At 35.0% G+C, this 17,443-nt stretch overlaps 1 protein-coding gene across 8 annotated transcripts in view; it reads right to left on the bottom strand.

Annotated features, from left to right (window-relative positions):
* SNTG1 (syntrophin gamma 1) overlaps positions 1 to 17,443 on the bottom strand; it is a 347,784-nt gene that overhangs the window by 48,462 nt on the left and 281,879 nt on the right. For all 8 annotated transcript variants that reach the window (XM_065053503.1, XM_065053506.1, XM_065053502.1 and 5 more), the window contains one exon: positions 722 to 838. In XM_065053503.1, coding sequence (XP_064909575.1) covers positions 722 to 838 — 117 coding nt within the window. The remainder of the gene's footprint in view (positions 1 to 721; positions 839 to 17,443) is intronic.

The following is a 17,443-nucleotide window of genomic DNA, read 5'->3' as shown; positions in this document are numbered from 1 at the left end:
CTAGTTCATACTTACTTCCATTTTTCATGTCTTTCATGTGTTCTTAAACACTTTCCTAAACAAACATGAGTAGTGACTGATGAATGACGTAAAGACTTGCAAACTGACTTTGAAGTACCTCAGGAACGAGTTGCCCAGAGGGGTGGTAGATGCAGGAAGGAGCTACAGCCCTGGTCTGGCAACACACAGTTTAGCAGCAGTAAGAAAGGTCACCAAATAAACAGAGCAAATGAGTCTGCACATCTATCCCTGGTGCCAGTATGGAACTGTTAATGGCTCCTTAGCTACTGGCTTAAAAGTTAGCTAGGGCATATCTACAGCATGCAAAAAACTTTGATATTTCCCCAAATCTCAACAGTTTGAATTTAGAATTATAGTTCTGTTTAAACCTAACCATCTTGCTTCAGGCTTGTTCTGCCTGCCAAAGGAAAATGAAAAGCCTCCTTTTAGCACATGTAGCTTTCTCATGTATTTTTCTAAGTGCCCAAGTAAGTGCGGGAAAAGAAGTTCTTGTTAGATGCCCAGTCATCTGATGAAGAGCTATTTTCTGTCACTTCTGTACCATGTACCTTGGAACTTTTCAGTGCTTTAAGCTGCAATTCTGTTAGCTCAATCAGTGATATCTCATTGTGAAAACCTTGCACATATTACAGAAAATACTTTATTTAATAACAAATTATTAGATTTACTTATTCCTGCTAAGCATGAGAAATATACTTACTGGAGGTGCTATAAATTTATACAGGGAAGATCCCCTCAGTGCTAGAAACTTTGGTGCATACATTCGATCCTGAAGGGAGTCTTGTTCCCGTTCTTCTGTCCAGCCCATGTAGACTATCTGACAGTAAAAATCAATAGCATTGTCAAATTCCTCAGAGACCTTCTCCAAATGAATTGCAAATATTTCATGCAAATAAGCTAATGTCTGTCAAATGTTACATAGCTACAAACCTTGAACCACTGAGACAACATTGAATATCGGCAGTTTACTTACAATCATATATTTGTATAAAGAATGCCTGTTATGACAATCCAAAAACATCAGAACAAATATTTATTGCACTAGCAACAACAAAAAAGCTAAACCACATGCTAAAGGTCTATTCCCTTGTTAAAAGCTCCTTGGAGTAATTCTACATATTTGCTAACAGATCACATCTGAGGAATTTATTGCAAGTGAAGTGTAATGAACCACTAGGCAGGAATACAAAATCAAGAAACTGTTGCACTGCAATGTAAATACAGTCTCCACACACAAATTCACAATTCTGCATGAAACAATGCGACCTTGCAAATTTTATTCCCAAATTTTGACAGCAATTTTTTTTTTCCTCTGAAAATGCCCATGTAGGAGTTTTGAACATGCTTGCTTAGGAATAGCAAACTAATAGACTGTTTTCAGACACTATTCTGAACAGACTTTACCAACAGCTAAGAAGTAACAGCTAGTAAGTTGACCCTTACCACTGCTTACAGATCTACCAACATAGATGTATGAAGTAGAACTTATTCAAATGCATTTTAGGATCTAATTCCCTACCTATCCATCTATTCGAGTAATTTAATATCAAATCATTATTTAGTAACTGTGTATGAGTCACCACTACCCCAGCTTCTGGAGAAAATCTGAACAGGGAGTAGACACATCATGCAACTTTTGATTTATAACCATGCCATTAGCAATAAAAACCATTTTCCAGTGGGTACTGGTACACTACTGCTACGGAGAATAGATCAACTCATATTTCATACAGTGCTGCTAATGGAATAGATCTATTTTTAAATATCTTTGTGAAACTGACTTATACATTAATTAGTAATGGGGCATTCTCTGTCTTAAATGTCAGTAATGAACATGCAAGGAAAACAGTTCAGGAAAAATAACTATTATACAATCATATGAATAGTCAATGAGTTAGTAAGTCTACCTACAGTATAAATGTACCTACTGCATGTTTTGTCCTTTGAGATTTTGTGTCACATACTTTTAAAGAAGTGATTTACAAAAGTTTATTTCATTACTGTTGGGAAGAGGATTTTCATCCACAGTTCTTCCTTGAATATACATGAAAATAAATTGGGAGATCTGTTTTTTCCTTTTTTTTTTTTTTTTCTTCTTCTTGCCGTTTGATTGTGTTTTTTTGTAACACACTGGAAATTAATGTTTTTTTCAAATTCATGTGTACAAAATCTACACTATTACTCTCCATCATGGTTTATTAGGTATTTAATGGTATATAAACAGAGACAGGGAAATTTATCAAACTTTTGAACATAGTGGTGCTTTTTTTAATACTGATTTGACTCATCTGTGTATCCTCTCTCCAGTCACTGAGCTCTACAGATTCCTACCAAGTCAGGGAGGTGGGAATCTGTACTTACCCTACATTGGATAACATACAAAACAGCAGAAATTAGGGAAATTGGAAGAAACATTGAATTGAAATAATCTAAAATTTCTCTTACTGTATCTCTCAGTTATTTGTTTCTCCTGACTATGTCTTCGTTCAGGAGTGAATGAGATTTCAGAGAATGCAGTTCTTAGATATTGCCTGACAATATGTTGTTTAGCACTCTGATTTTTGAGTATTGTAGTACAGTTCTGTCTTATTATTGAGTTTTATAAAGTTTTTTAATCACCAAATCAGCAGATACTTAAACACATTAGCCATTGGACCTCAGGCTGTATTATAGTATTAATGTTTGCTATTTGAAAAATAATTAAATGTTGATGTTTCACTGTAAAAAGAAGGAATGATCTCTAATTTCTAGGAATTGAGACATCTATATTTTTAAATTAATTAAACTGAATTGATTTGATTCCATCTTTGATTTGTCTCATTAAAATTGGACACGCAGTAAGATATCATCTTGCCTGATGATATTTAATATCCATGTGGCACTGTATGTCATCTATTTTCAGTTAGTGTTTGATTTTTCACATTCCTCATTTTTACTTCTACTATTCATCAGAATAACAGTATACAGTCACTCATGCTGTGCAGATGTATTGATATTTCATTTTTGATTGCCTTAACACTAAAGCAGACATGAAATTTACAACAAATGCTCCTTTAGGTATTTCTCCCTTGCCTCTGTAGATCATGAGGAGAAATTACCTTGATTTTTCAGACAACCTGCTGTATTCATGTATTCATGCTGTATTCACATGTGTGGACTAAAAAAAACATGGGCTAAATTCTGGAAAACAGGGCTAAACTGAACAAATACTTGATAACTATTTTACTTAAGGGTTACTAATGTGGTGTCAACTTACCTAAACACAATGAACATGTGATGTTAGGTAATATATTGTAGTTTTTATATAATGAAGCTGAGAAACTGTTGAAAAATTTTCTATTATGAGATAATGTACAGGCCACGTTCTTGAGACATTTACATTAATGCTAAACATTTTGACTTCTAATAAAGCATTGACTATGAACAACTTTCAGAAAATTATTTATTTGGAAAAGGATCTTACTTTTTCAAATTAATAGTTCATGTGTATATATCTATTGAAATAGTATAGGAATATGAAATTTGACTTGTGAGATCGTAGAAAAGTTTTTTGCATCCCTACCAGCTAGTGACAATTATCAACAAGGTGGCAGTGGTGGGGAAAACAGATTTTATTTGTGATAACATTTCACTTAAAAGATAATTTTTGCAGTCCTGGTTTCTGACTTACCTGAAGCAACTCACACCTCAAAATCAAATGGTAACACAAATTAGCTGACTTACTGGATGTTGGTTCAGTAACAAATATTCAAGAAGTTATAACAGTTTATGAGTTAAATCATGTACGGTTTAAAAAAATCCATAAATGATAAATGAAACAGGACGCTTTCTTCTTTCAAATATCTGTAACCTCCTATTTAGCATGTACATGGACATCCTAATCAAGCAAGACAAATTACCATAAATCGCCGTATTTCATACCAGTCCTACATATTGCTAAAATGTCTTAAATAGCCTTGACTTTCAGAGGACTTCTCTAAAGTTTTAACACAAATTTTACTATATTTTAGGAAAAGCACTAAGACAAAAATACAAAAAAAAAACAACCAACAGCCACCCAAATCTCCCAAATGAAATGTAAAATGTATGTGATATTAAATAAGTGAGGCAATTTAAAAATCAGAACAGATGCCCTGGCAGCTTTTTATCTTGGAAGACTCACATTCATACTCATATTATGTGGAACAGCCTGTAGGGCAACAGAATAAACCTGGAGTCAGAAAACAAATTAATGTGTTAGTCAACACTGTGAATAATGGTGAGGGATAAGGAACTCAGATAGTGCTCTCTACCCTGGTTTTAATACCTTTTTCTTTGCATGATAGTCTCAGAATTCATTACACATGTATGTTAGCAGAAAAGCAAGTAAACCACACTAAAATGGAACAAAAACTGTGATGATAATGCAATCATTGGCAAAAACAGTCCTGTATTTAAAAGGCTTAGGTATTTTATGGTAAGAAATTTTTTTCAAAGTCAACAGAATAATTCATCAGATATATTTTTAAGGCATGTTAGAAAAAATTGTTATAATGTGAAAATGTCTCCTATTTTTCAAGTTTGCTAAAATCCTGGTATTCTTTCCACTAATAAGTTTTAAAAAAATTCCTTTGAATTATTATCTGTCTTGTTCACAAAGAAAGCCCACTAAAACAAGGCAGTATGGGTAAGAAAAATCATCTCAAAGAAACAAAAGACAAATGGCCATGAAACATTATTTTACATACCCTTCAGATTAGATTTAAAATAATTTAAAGCCTCATTTGTTTAATTACATTTTGTGACAAATAAACATCAGTAATGGTCAATATTTTCTAGAAAATTATGCTATGAAATTATTAAAGGAAAATAAACAGCTTGAGCAAATATTCCCTTTGACTTTTATTTCTAAACTTCAAAAGTTAGAAATGAACTACTTTTGGTTTGAATTGTGGATGGACATGGTCTTGGGCAACCTGCTCTACATGACCTTGCTTGAAGAGGGGGTTGGGCAAGATGACCTCCAAAGGTACCTTATTACCTCAACCATTCTGTGATTCTGTGAAATGAGAAAAATGACTAATGTATAAAACCAGAAAATGTTCATTTGCAAAACAATTTCCCCCTTCAGTGCTCCTCTGTAATATCTACTCCTTTCTATCTTAGGTGCTTTAGAACTTTCACTGTCAAAGACCACTTTTATATCTTTGAACCACCTACCTACTAATAGATTATTTAGTCTCTCAGCAGTCCGCTTATTATTGGGGATTAAAAAGTTATTATTGGAGATTATAAGATTATACATGTATTGTATCTTATATAGCTTCATGTTGTCATCTCATGTTGTCATCTTGTTATCAGACCAAAGCTGATTATACTGTTTCCATTTGGTTTTGTCTTGTTCTGTTTTTAAACCATCACACAAAGATTAAGGAAATAAATAGGGGACCTAAAGTAAACAGTACCAGAAATCAGAAAATACTTCTCAATTATGGAAGATGATTTTTTCTTTATACTCCAGATACCTGAAAACTTAAAGACTGAAAACAGAGTATATTTGCTTTCTTAGCATACAATATTATAAACAGAATGAAGATGGTTGGGGTAACAAAACTTGCCTGGGCCTCTGCAGGTATCAGTCCAGCAATAATACCACTGTTTGAAGAGCCTGTGTTAAAGTTTACATTATATCCACACCATCCCATGAGGAATTTTAACACCTGCCCAAAGAGATCTGCCATATCTTGCCAGAATCCAAGATTATATCAGCCACTTCATGCCTTCACTCCCTTCACAGATTTGAAAAGTGGTGACTACATGCTTTCTGAACAGGTAAATATCTGCACCTTGCTTTTCCAAGTTTCTCATGATCTCCTTTTTGCCATATTTTACTAATCCAGAGCAAAATTTTGTCTCATCTATTCAATTTTTCATCCAATGTTACATGTTAATAGCTACAGTTTACTTCAAAGCACTCATTTTACTTATTTAAGACTTCTAAGTATCCGTTCATTGAAATAAATTCTTCTGAAGACAAAGTCAATTTGAACGTTAATTGGGCAACTGTGTGCTTTTGTCAAAATGTCAACATTAAAATTCGGGGGTATTTTGCCTCCTTTAAATTATTCAAGTTAATGAATAATTACACATATTTGAAATTCATTACAGTTTGAATTTGTTCATTTTAATAGAGGTGATTAGCATTTAGAAAGTACAGCATTCCTCTCTTAAGACTTTTTACAAGAAAGACCTTACGTAACTTTTCACAAAGATAGACTTGGATGCAAACTGCAGGATTAGACACCGATCTATATTAATGTGTGTGTGTGAAATTACTAGAAGGAATCAGTATAAAAAGAGCTCATTCTAGTCTTGGCTTGCAGAATATTGACTGGTTAATTTAAAAAAAAAAAATAAATCATCAACTCAAGTAGCTAGTCAGCATGTTGTAAACCCCCTGAACTGCATAAGGGATGCGTGCGTGTTACATGGGATTGGGTGAAGCATTTTCTTACTTAATAGGTATGGTAGCCATTACTAGATGATAAAAAATATATATCTTGTGTTATCTAGATCTTCCTTCCTCACTTGAATGAATCTCTTTCTTGTAGAGACTTCTCTTCTTTACCTGCTACATAACTCACCTTTAGAGCTGTTGAGCACTTCCCTGAGCAAGTTCATTTGGCTGTAGGTTTAACACTGAAGAGACTCAGTTTCACTGCCATCACAGGCATTTACAGCCGACCTGGGAAGCTTCAAACCTTCTCTGGCACTCTCAACAGAGCAGGTCTCAGTAAACTCCTTTAAAATGAGCAGGTTTTACACACATCCTGACTAAAAAAATTAATGTATATCACACTGCCGTAATTTCCTCTCCTTTTGCTTCTATGTAACTGCAACCAGTAGGATTCTGGTTTTGCTGGTTTTATTTTGTTTTGTTTATTTGTTTTGTGTTTTTTGTTTGTTTGTTTGTTTATTTGCTAGATGGTGATATTTGAATTTCTGCCTGTATGTTTTTTTCACCTACTGAATTTACAAACAAGCACAAGGACAGCTGTAAATTTTAATCCAGGAGAAAATTTCTGGGGTTTTTGAGTGTTTAAACAGATAACAGTGCAATACAGAAAGTTTAATAGTCAGGTGGCAAGAAAGTAAACATCATCTATACTAGAGCCAGGTAGCTTGACTGTATTTGGGACTTATCTTTTGATTTTTATTTTTTTTTCCCTCTAAATGAACACAGTATTAATGTAATAAATTTTTGAGGCTCTAAAATATAAATGGGTTAATTAAAATAATATTTCAGATAATCAAGCTGGAGGGCATGGCCTCTCTTTTCTGATGAAGGATATTTTACATTCGTCTTTGTCACCTCAGGTTAGACTACTGAAACATGCTGAATGAAGAAAAATAGCAGAATATTACAAGTCACTGGACAGCATCTTTCAAACTTTTGATGGTGCCACTGAGCAAACAACTGACATATTGATCTTTCTGTGGTACCAATGTGAGTGGATTACTCACAGAAACATCTATTACCATTCTTAACTCACCCTAGGAGTGTTTTTTTATTACATTTCAATGACTGGTTACAGATATTGTTTTGATTTCCATTTTCTGTTTCTCTGAAGAGAACCAGTAAGCAGAACTTGGTCAGGAGAAGTGCAATTTAGGTTATCTGGCTGTCTTTGAGATCGTGCTACTCATGTCACTGCTTTGTTCTCATTCTGAAAGTCTGCTAGATTTCTGCTTCATCCAAAGGTAACCATAAAATGTGATAACCCCAAATGTCTGAGCATGTAGAAAATATAGATGATGGATAATAGGTTAGATTTCTTTGTAACTAATTTTAGTAATTAATCTTTTGAGTTTGCACATCATTACATTTCTATAGAATTAGACATTTACATTTCAATGTGCTCAGAAATCCAGAATAAAACTGCAAATACTCAGTGTATATCTAAAGCAGTTTTTTAAGTCTCTGGTGTCATTGCTTGCACAGCAGAAAAGACATATTTGACATAAGTCCCTTTTTTGGTAATAATGGTTTCACAAGACCTGACTTACAGATATTTTTATAGCTTTGTGAGACTGAAGTCTGAACTTTTCATAAAATCAGCAGTGCAGATATATATGTAAGTATACAAAAGCCTGTTTAGGCTTAAAATATTATATTTAAATGTTTTGTCCTCTGATGAAACCAAAATAACAAATCTATGCAATAATGTTATGCATGGCTACTGGGTGAAGACTATTAGGAAGCCAAATTTTTACTTTCTAAACTTAGTCATTTAAACAGCAATAGTTATAAACTGAAAAAAAAAACAAAAAGCTATTAATGTTATTAGTGTTTGAAAAATATATCTTGCTATTGATAATGAGAAATAACTATTTTATGTCCTATCTGCTTATCAAATGATTTCTGCAAGCTTAAAGTGTTCTTAAGGCTTTCTCGGGGCTCTCAGAGAACACAATTACTACTTATATAATCTCAGAAAAACAAATATAAATAAAATCTCCAAAAATAATGGCATAACTTCAGACTAGAATTACATTGCTTTTAAGCAACTCCTTCATTTTTTAAGAATTCAGTGCATGCAACTGAAAGAAGAAAAAGCCATCAAGAGGTGAAATTTCATTATAAAAAGTACAAATAGTACTCAAATTTCTGTATAAATCCACTGTTTTTTAGCTTTCATAATCCATGCTCAGTTAATGAATTGTTTTGAATTAAGAGAGTATGAATGAAGAAGTAGTAGCAACATGCGTTTTTTTTCCTTCCTCAATAGCACCATGATTTTTCTGTGATAAAGAAGATCTATGAAAGGTCAGCTGGTGGTTAGGTAGGGGTTTTTTTGTTATGAAAAAAATTGATAAAGATTCAAGGAAAGTTACTAATTTCTAAGAACTCACAGCATCAAGGGAAGGACTGTATATATTAAAACAAGGTAAAACACCATTTAAAACCAATTTTCACATTCACAGAAATGCACATAACGAAGCAATTATTAGAGCCAAGTAAAAAATAATATATATAATTCCTCAAAGATTAACAACTATCGCAATCAATAACATGATGGCAAATGACACACAACACTGTTGGGTATGGTGTAGTCAGCATTTCTTTACAACTATTAATGTGGACAGATGTCTCTTTTACAAAAAACATTACTGAATTTTCTTCTTGAACTTTCTGGGCATCAGTATCTCCAGCAACAGCTATTCAATGCATAGCAAGGAAGTTTCAGACAACAGTCTGAAAAATAAACTATTTTTATAAAAACAAATAAATATTCCGCAATTGAAATTCAGAGTATATACCTTGCTAGATCTACAGGAAGAGATTTATTATCTATCTTGTGGAGTTATGGTAAAAAAATCATACACCAAAGAACCTTTGATGTCTTTTAGTGGTTAAAGAATACAGAAAATGTTGGATTATTTCTCTTAGTGAGAGATGTTATGAAATCTCAATTCTTAAATATATTCAGCGCTTGACTGGGCAAAGTCCTGAGGGATTTGATTTATGTTGGCCCTTCTTTAAACAGGGTTTTGATCAGGTGACCTACAACAACTCATCCAATCTAAATAATTATTATTTTATGAGTCTTTGATCTCAAAGCAGTCATATCTGTGTTGGAATTGGTTTTAAAATAGTCTTGACTAATTATTCTTAGCAAACTAGTTTCATCATTGTTTTTATTACAGTGTCACATTATTCTTTGGTGGCACACACAGTAGTACATACAGTAGTTCACGTTTCATAATGTGAACATTTGTAGCTGTCCAGGTTTTTCTGAATTTACCAGTTTCATACCTATCTTCATTTTCAATGGGGCAATGTATCAAATTCCTCACTACAGACTTTCAGCCTTAAAACATGCTCTGGAAAGGGATTCCTAGTACAGACTGCCTGCAGATAAGGCACCCTTGAGACTGAAGGTAGTAGGACTCTTCTATTGCTCATAAACAGCTATTGAGAAATGAAAGATGAATCCTATCATCCCTTCTCAGTTGTTAAGGGGGGGTGAGGGGGAAAGGGTTATGACGTGTGAAGGACTCCGATATTCTATGAAGTCTGAGGAGGAAGGGAAAAAGAAGATAAGAATTCAGATGAGAATAGAGATGCTAAATACCTTGAAACCACTTGAAAGTCAGTTGACTTGCCAAACAGAATGGAAAAGGTGGCATGTAAAAGACTAAAGTATTGATGTGTAAATAAAAATCTTCCTAAATTAATTACTAAGTGAGAAGGAGAAGTGGGGCTACTCTGGAGCCATTTTAAATATTGTTTTTCAAACAGTGCTATCCAAATATTACTGTGTTGAGAAAGAGAACCAGAACTGAGAAAAACCTTAAGGGATGATTAGATCAAGAACATGATAATGGGTATATTCTATATAATATTGTTTTCACATTTTTGTAATAATTTTTAAAGTAATCTTTTTTTTTTTTTTTTACTTTTTAGAATAAACTGTTCTAATTTGCCTGATATTTAGCTTGAAATTATATATATAAGGTTCTTTTTCTGGTTATATATGAATGGCCTCTGACAGGGAGTTAACAATTGAGTTCGTAACATGTATTGAACTCATCTTGCACTTAATTATTTTTTGACAATGCGGTGATGCCTGTCAATAGTTGACTTGTCTCTGACATCTCAGTATTTCCATGGATTTTTTTAGTTTCACTAGAAAAGCTTAGTCTTTAAGGAATAACAAGGAATAACAATTGTTTTGGAATAATATCATAGCTTTTTTCCACTCTTCTTTTTTTTTTTTTAAATGCTATATGTTGCATGACATGGACAACGAAGGGATACGACCCATAAAGGATGTAACTGCCCCAAAAATAAGACTGGGTTCTGAACAAAGCTCTAACTTCAGTGTTGGACACTGAGACTCTCTATCCACAGAGAGCTCTATAGACGGACAGGAAGGCTCCTTCACCCACAGAGAAGACAACATAAAGAAGTCTGCTGTGAGTGCCGTCTGTGTGGCTGAATGAGAGATCCTGATGGAATAGTTCAAGATCCTATGAAGTGCAGACAATGACCTACAGGAACTTCATCAAACAATTGATTCATGTAAACTCATAATTAATACTTAGGCAGAAGTTTCTCCTCTCACAGAAGGCATCTTTTCTTCAGGGCTTTTGTGCAAAGTCTCAGGGCTCTGTGTCCTTTTTGCATACTCTCCCACTGTTTGGGAATGGTTTTGAAAGGCACCCTGCTCCAGTAGGAGGGGAAGGAGAGGCTGGCACATTTTCTAAACCTACCACCATTAGGGCAGTCTTGAGGGAGCAATAGGATGGAGTGATGAGTGACTCTTGCTTCTATTAACCAAGTAGCATAAACAGCGGGCTGTTAAACAAATAATTGGAAACAGCTTGACTTCAGGCTGTATGTTTAAAGAAAGCAGCTATAAACCACATACTGTTGTATCTTGATCCTGCAGGACTTCAGAGCTATGCTGAGCATGCCAGTTGGATCAAGTGCCTCTGGACACTCAGCACTTACACATCGCCAGAGCCACCAGGTAGACACATGTTTTTAGGAAGAAAGAAGCCAGACGTCTGTCTAGATCTTGGCTGAAAGTTCCTGGCCACAGCATTGCCTATCTACTATTTTTTCTCCTTTCTTTTCTTAGTCTTTCTTTTTCTTCATTTCAACTTTCCAGACCTGCACCATTTTCCAGAATCATTCTTCATAAGTAAAGGTGGACTTTTTCTGGTTCTAAACCCAGCATCACGGAGACATATTCCAAGAAAGAAAATGTTTATTCTTAAATAATAATAATTTGTTTATAAATTACTATAAATAATGAAAATTAAGTCAATTTTTCACTTGACAACTCATGACAATAGTTTGTCTATTTGCCACTGTGAAATATGTTTGATGTGTTATAGAATAGGATGGACTTCACAAGTTTTGTTTCCCAAAATAGTAAGCCTGAAAGTAAAAGTTCTCTAAGGTGCTAAAAATATTAATGTAACCGATATTGTTCAGTAAACCATGTCTCCTTACAAGGAAATATAACTGTTAAAAAACAAACCAAACCAAACCAAACCAAACCAAAACAAAACAAAACAAAAGTGTTCTCATATAATGAATTTCTAGGGAATGTTTCTGCATTTGCAATTAACTATAATTTTATTGCCATTGTCAGTTTTCCCTCAGACATTTTCATTTATTAATATTTCTTTTTTGTTGTTTTTTATTTTGTGTGTGTTTTATTGTTGTTGCTGTCTTCTTTTGCAGGTAACACATAAATTGTCAATTGCTTTATACTTTTTTACACATCAACTATTTTCTCAAATTCAGGTTACAACTGTGTTACTGGTACTACATAATATTATTGTGATGAAAGGGAGAAGGTAAATGACCACCTGTGGTTCACATAATTCTGTTTAGTTCTTAGAAGTTCAACAGATTTAATAAATATTTTTTCCTTTCACAGGGTGTGATATGAAGCACCAATCATCTGCATGGATGTAAAATAAATGAATGATAAAAAATGGAAGGCATATTCACCTCTCCCCTTAAAGTAAATTGTAATTAAAAATACTTTTTTTAAGCCTTTTGAATCCCATGTGTTCCTTCAATAGAAGATCTTCAGTAGAAGTATATGCTTCATTGATTCCAATTATTTTATTTAGATAACACAATTCCACAAAGAATAATGTGTTTATAGTCCTACTGAACACCTTCATTCTAATCTACTAAAATGAATGTTATTCTTGGGAACTTTTACACTCACTTTATGCAACAAAAGAGATAATACAATCAAGTATGTTTTTATTTCTAGCCTCAGCCTCCAATGAAAATTCCAAAATGGCCAGGCAGAACAAATTCATGTCTGGTAAACTATGGATTTTAACTGTTCCTGAATTAAGCTGAGGTTAGAGAAAAAACAAAAACAAAAACAAAAACAAGGACAAAAACAAAAACAAACAAACAAACAAAACCAAACTTTTCCCCATACTGAATATTTTTAAGTATAACTATAACTATAAAATAAAGATGACCTGTATCTTTTGTGGATATGGTGACTCAGTTTCCTCCTTTCCTGTCTTTGTTACCACCTTTCAGGAACTTGTCAGAGAGCAGAGAGATACAGAACATATGCAACTTGGCGTCATCTACCTGCACTTGTGCAAAGCATTTGACACTGTCCAGCATGACATCCTTGTCTCCAAATTGGAGAGACATGGTTTTGATGGACGGACCACATGGTGGATGAAGAATTGGCTTGATGGTCACACTCAAGGAGTTGCAACCAGTGATGAGTTGTGTTTCTCAGGTGTCAGTACTGGGACTGGTGCTGTTTAACATCTTTGTCAGCAATATGGACAGTGGGATTGAATGCACTCTCAGCAAGTTTGCTGATGACACCAAGCCGTGTGATGCAGTCAACACACTGGATGGAAGGGGTGTCATCCAGAGGGACTTTGACAGGTTTGAGAGATGGGCCCGTGCAAACCTTACGAAGTTCAACAAGGCCCAGTGCAAGGTCCTGCACACAGGTTGGGGCAATCCCAAGCACAAATACAGGTGGGGCAGAGAATGGATTGAAAGCAGCCTCAAGGAGAAGGGCTTGGGGATGTTGATTGATGAGAAGCTCAACACAACCTGGCAATGTGTGCTTGCAGTCCAGAAAGCCAAGCATATCTTGGGCTGCATCAAAATAAGTGGAACTAGGAGGTCAAGGGAGATGATTGTCCCCCTCTTCTCCACTCTTGTGAGACCCCGCCTGGAGTACTGCATTCATCTCTGGGACCCTCAACATAAGAAGGACATTGACCTGTTGTAGCGAGTCCAGAGAAGGGCCATGAGGACTGAAACACTTGTCTTATGAGGAAATGCTGAAAGAGTTGGGTTTGTTCAGCCTGGAGAAGAGAAGGCTCCAAGGAGACTTTATAGCCTCCTTCAAGTACCTAAAGCTGGGATACAGGAAAGCTGTAGAGGGACTTTTTACAAGGACATGTAGTGATAGGAGAAAGTATAGAGGCTTTAAACTGAAAGAGAGTAGATTTAGAGTAGATTTAAGGAAGAAATTCTTCACCATGAGTATAGTGAGGCACTGGAACAGGCTTTCCAGAGAAGTTGTGGTTGCCTTATCCCTGGAAATGCTCAAGGCCAGGTTGGATGGGGCTTTGAGTAATCTGGTATAGTGGGATGTAACCCTGCCCATAGCAGGTGGGTTGGAACTAAATGATCTTCAGGGTCCCTTCCAACACAAAACATTCTATGACTCTATGATTCTATGATCATTCAAGGCATCTGTTTCTAAACAAGGATGCTAAAATTTGCTTCCTCTCTTCCTGTTTTGTTGGCCTGTTTGGATAGTAGCTAAAAATCCTGTCCAGCAATAAAAGAAATGAAAAAGACACAAGCATTTATTCTATCAGAATAAAAAATAGCCCTTTCTTAGTTTCACATTTGCTACTTACGTTTCCAGTCTCAGACACCATAAATACCCACCCCTTCAAAAAAAATCAGTCTTTTAAAATGCAGATATCCTTTTCACTGTCCTATTTATGTTGCATATCCCATTTCTTGGGTAAGTGGCAAAATAACAGATCTGAATAAATTTAGAGACTTAAAGCAGGATTTAATTATGTCACACATATCAATAGAACACAGGGATAACATGGTGCAACAAGAGCAAATCATCAGATTGCTATTTAAATTTGGTGGTTTCTCACTGTCTGACCTCATCCTAGGTATGAAATTATGCTTCTGGGAACAACTGTAAATATTTGTCCATGTTAAAGCTTTATGACAAATCAGGAAGCAATTATTCCTCTGCCTAAATCTGCTGGGGGGAGTCTGATTCAGAAGAACCCTGGATGCATATGGGCAGGGTCAGGTTTGTTAAAAAATGTTTGGATCATATTGTTGCACAGTAGCAGCTGAAGGGAAAGCCATTTTTCCGGCAACCTAGCAACTGCAACACTCACGAAGTCAGTGTGTCAAACCTGTATCTTTCATCTTCTAACCTAAACATCAAGCTAAAAGCTCTAGAGCACCTGTTGAAACTATGACACTATGCAGAAAGACAGGCAGGACCTGTGGAATCAGAAAGAGCCTGTTTTCACACCTCAGAGGACTGTAAAACAAGGTGAAAGATTTGGTTAGAACAACTTAATCTGATAAGCAGTAGATCAAGCTGTCCACTTACCAGTTGAATACTTGCCATGACTGCCACCCCAAAATAGGCAAGCAGGCATAAACATATTCTTTCTTAAAGTATGTTTATCTATCTGTCATCCATCTACCTATCTGTCTGTCTATCTATCTATCTATCTAGAGCAGGAACTTCCATTAATTTCTTAGGGTCTTTGTGGAAGCATTCAGAGTTTTGAATCTGACATGAGCTTTGACTCAAACCCTTAAGCCACAAAGAGAGAAGGGCTGTCAGACTGGTCCCTGTGAGATGCCTCAGGCAGTGCTACACCCTGGCTATTTTGGATCTTATCCCGGTGGTTCTCCATTCTTCAGAAACCAAATGGATAAGAGCTAGGCATCAAATCACTTCCCTGTAGATTCTTAAGTCCCGTCTGTAAATTACCCTTGAAATGTCAGTAAAATACATACAATATCTAGTAACTCTTCTTTGAGAACCAGAAAATAAGTAACATTTGTTTATCTGTTTATAAATTTAGGATTCCAGTTACTAATATCTAGTTGTGAGACAGGTCTGTTTATTTCACTCAGTTTTAAATGTCTAGGACAGAACAAGGCATTTAGACTCCTCTAATTCATCTGCCCTGTTTCAGGCTTTGGTGAGGAATACAGTACATTCAACCCTGTATTGTGAAAAATCTGAACACAGATGTAACATAGATGTGGTCACTGAGTTTGGTCAGGCAAAACTTACCCTTATGGAAAGCAGTTTTCAAGGAGTTACATTAATATTGCAGAGAAAAAAATAGCTAGCTAATACTTGTTATACTGACAAGTTAACATTAGGAAAAAAAAAAATAAAGAGAAGATAAAAGAGAAAAATATGTAAATGAAGATTAAGTTCATACTTGAGGCAAAAGTGAATTTGCTGGACATGAAGAAATGATTTAACACACAGCTTTTTACAGTTTGAGATTTAAATAAGAACTTGATCTAATCACTCTTTTCTATCACCTAAATTTCCAGCAGGTGTCTAAATTACTTCCTTCCTCTCATGGGCTATAGAGTATGCAGCCCTAGGATATAAGCACCGCTACCCAATAACTACATTGAGTGACTCACAACATGAAGGTTATCTAGCTCATCAGGTAATCATCTGTCTTCAAGATGCAGTTTGACCTTCCTCTCAAAAGTTAACATGTAGGTATCCTCAGCCTAAAATTGCTAATAGTCTATGGTGCGTATTGCACTTCTAAAACTTTTTTATGTCCTGAAATTCAAAACTACTCTGGGCTACAATGTAAATGGAAGAAAAGTCTTCTACTTGCCATGGGAAGCATAGTTTTTTTAAGAAAGTGCCTCAAAAGCATTTAAGACAATGAAAGAAAGTGCTCAAAGTATTTCATGTCAACCAAACATATTTTTTAGATAGATAGATAGATATGCCTTTTATTTTAGAGAAATCTCAATAAACTATTAATAAGCAACATAAGCCTTGCAAGGGTTTGTGTTATGGAGCAATAATCCATGCCAAGTGCCATAGATGTCTGACAATACAATGAAAGGAATTAGCACAGCATAATTTACACCCTATCGTGCACTTCTGCTTAATTTAACAGCAAGCATGCAGCTTCCCCTGTGTGTTTCAATAAACATTTAACAATAGAAGCTTCATTTCCTTCAAAATAAACCTGATCAAGTCCTTACTGTGACAACAGATGGTGATACAGCAGATGTACCATAGGACCTGAAAGTTCAATAACTGTCAGTCAAGAGCTACAGAATGGCTACTCTGGGGAACTATGGTACTGGCATTTTGAAAAAAACAATTAGTTCAACAGTCATGCAAAATCTGAAAAAAAAAAAAAAAAAAAGAAGAAGAAAACTATATACACTTAAGATGAGGGAGCTAAAACACTGACTTAAATGTGCTTCTAGAGTAATGACTTGCTTTTCTTTGAGGACATGTCACAATTCAGTAGAACAGTGTTTAATCAGTCCATTTTAAAAATGTTAATACAATACTAATGTAATCTTAAGGGTTATTATTCTACAATTAAAAAAAAAAATCGTGTGTGTTTTCTTTCATACTAACGTTTATCACTAGAACAGATGTCTTATCAGGCCACCTTAGCAGTGCAATTGGCATTTTTAAGTGTAATAGTGTTGTGGAATTTCACTTGAACAATTATACCCCAGGTTCTTGCCTTAGTGTGGGATCAGTTCATTGTGCCACAATGTTGTTTTAAAACTGTTAAACATAGTTGTGGAGATGGAAACACTGAGTCATTTTCATACACATTCTCATTATAAACT

This window comes from Columba livia, chromosome 2, assembly GCF_036013475.1.
Source record: "Columba livia isolate bColLiv1 breed racing homer chromosome 2, bColLiv1.pat.W.v2, whole genome shotgun sequence".
NCBI lineage: Eukaryota > Metazoa > Chordata > Aves > Columbiformes > Columbidae > Columba > Columba livia.
This window is presented reverse-complemented; position numbering and strand designations above follow the sequence as displayed.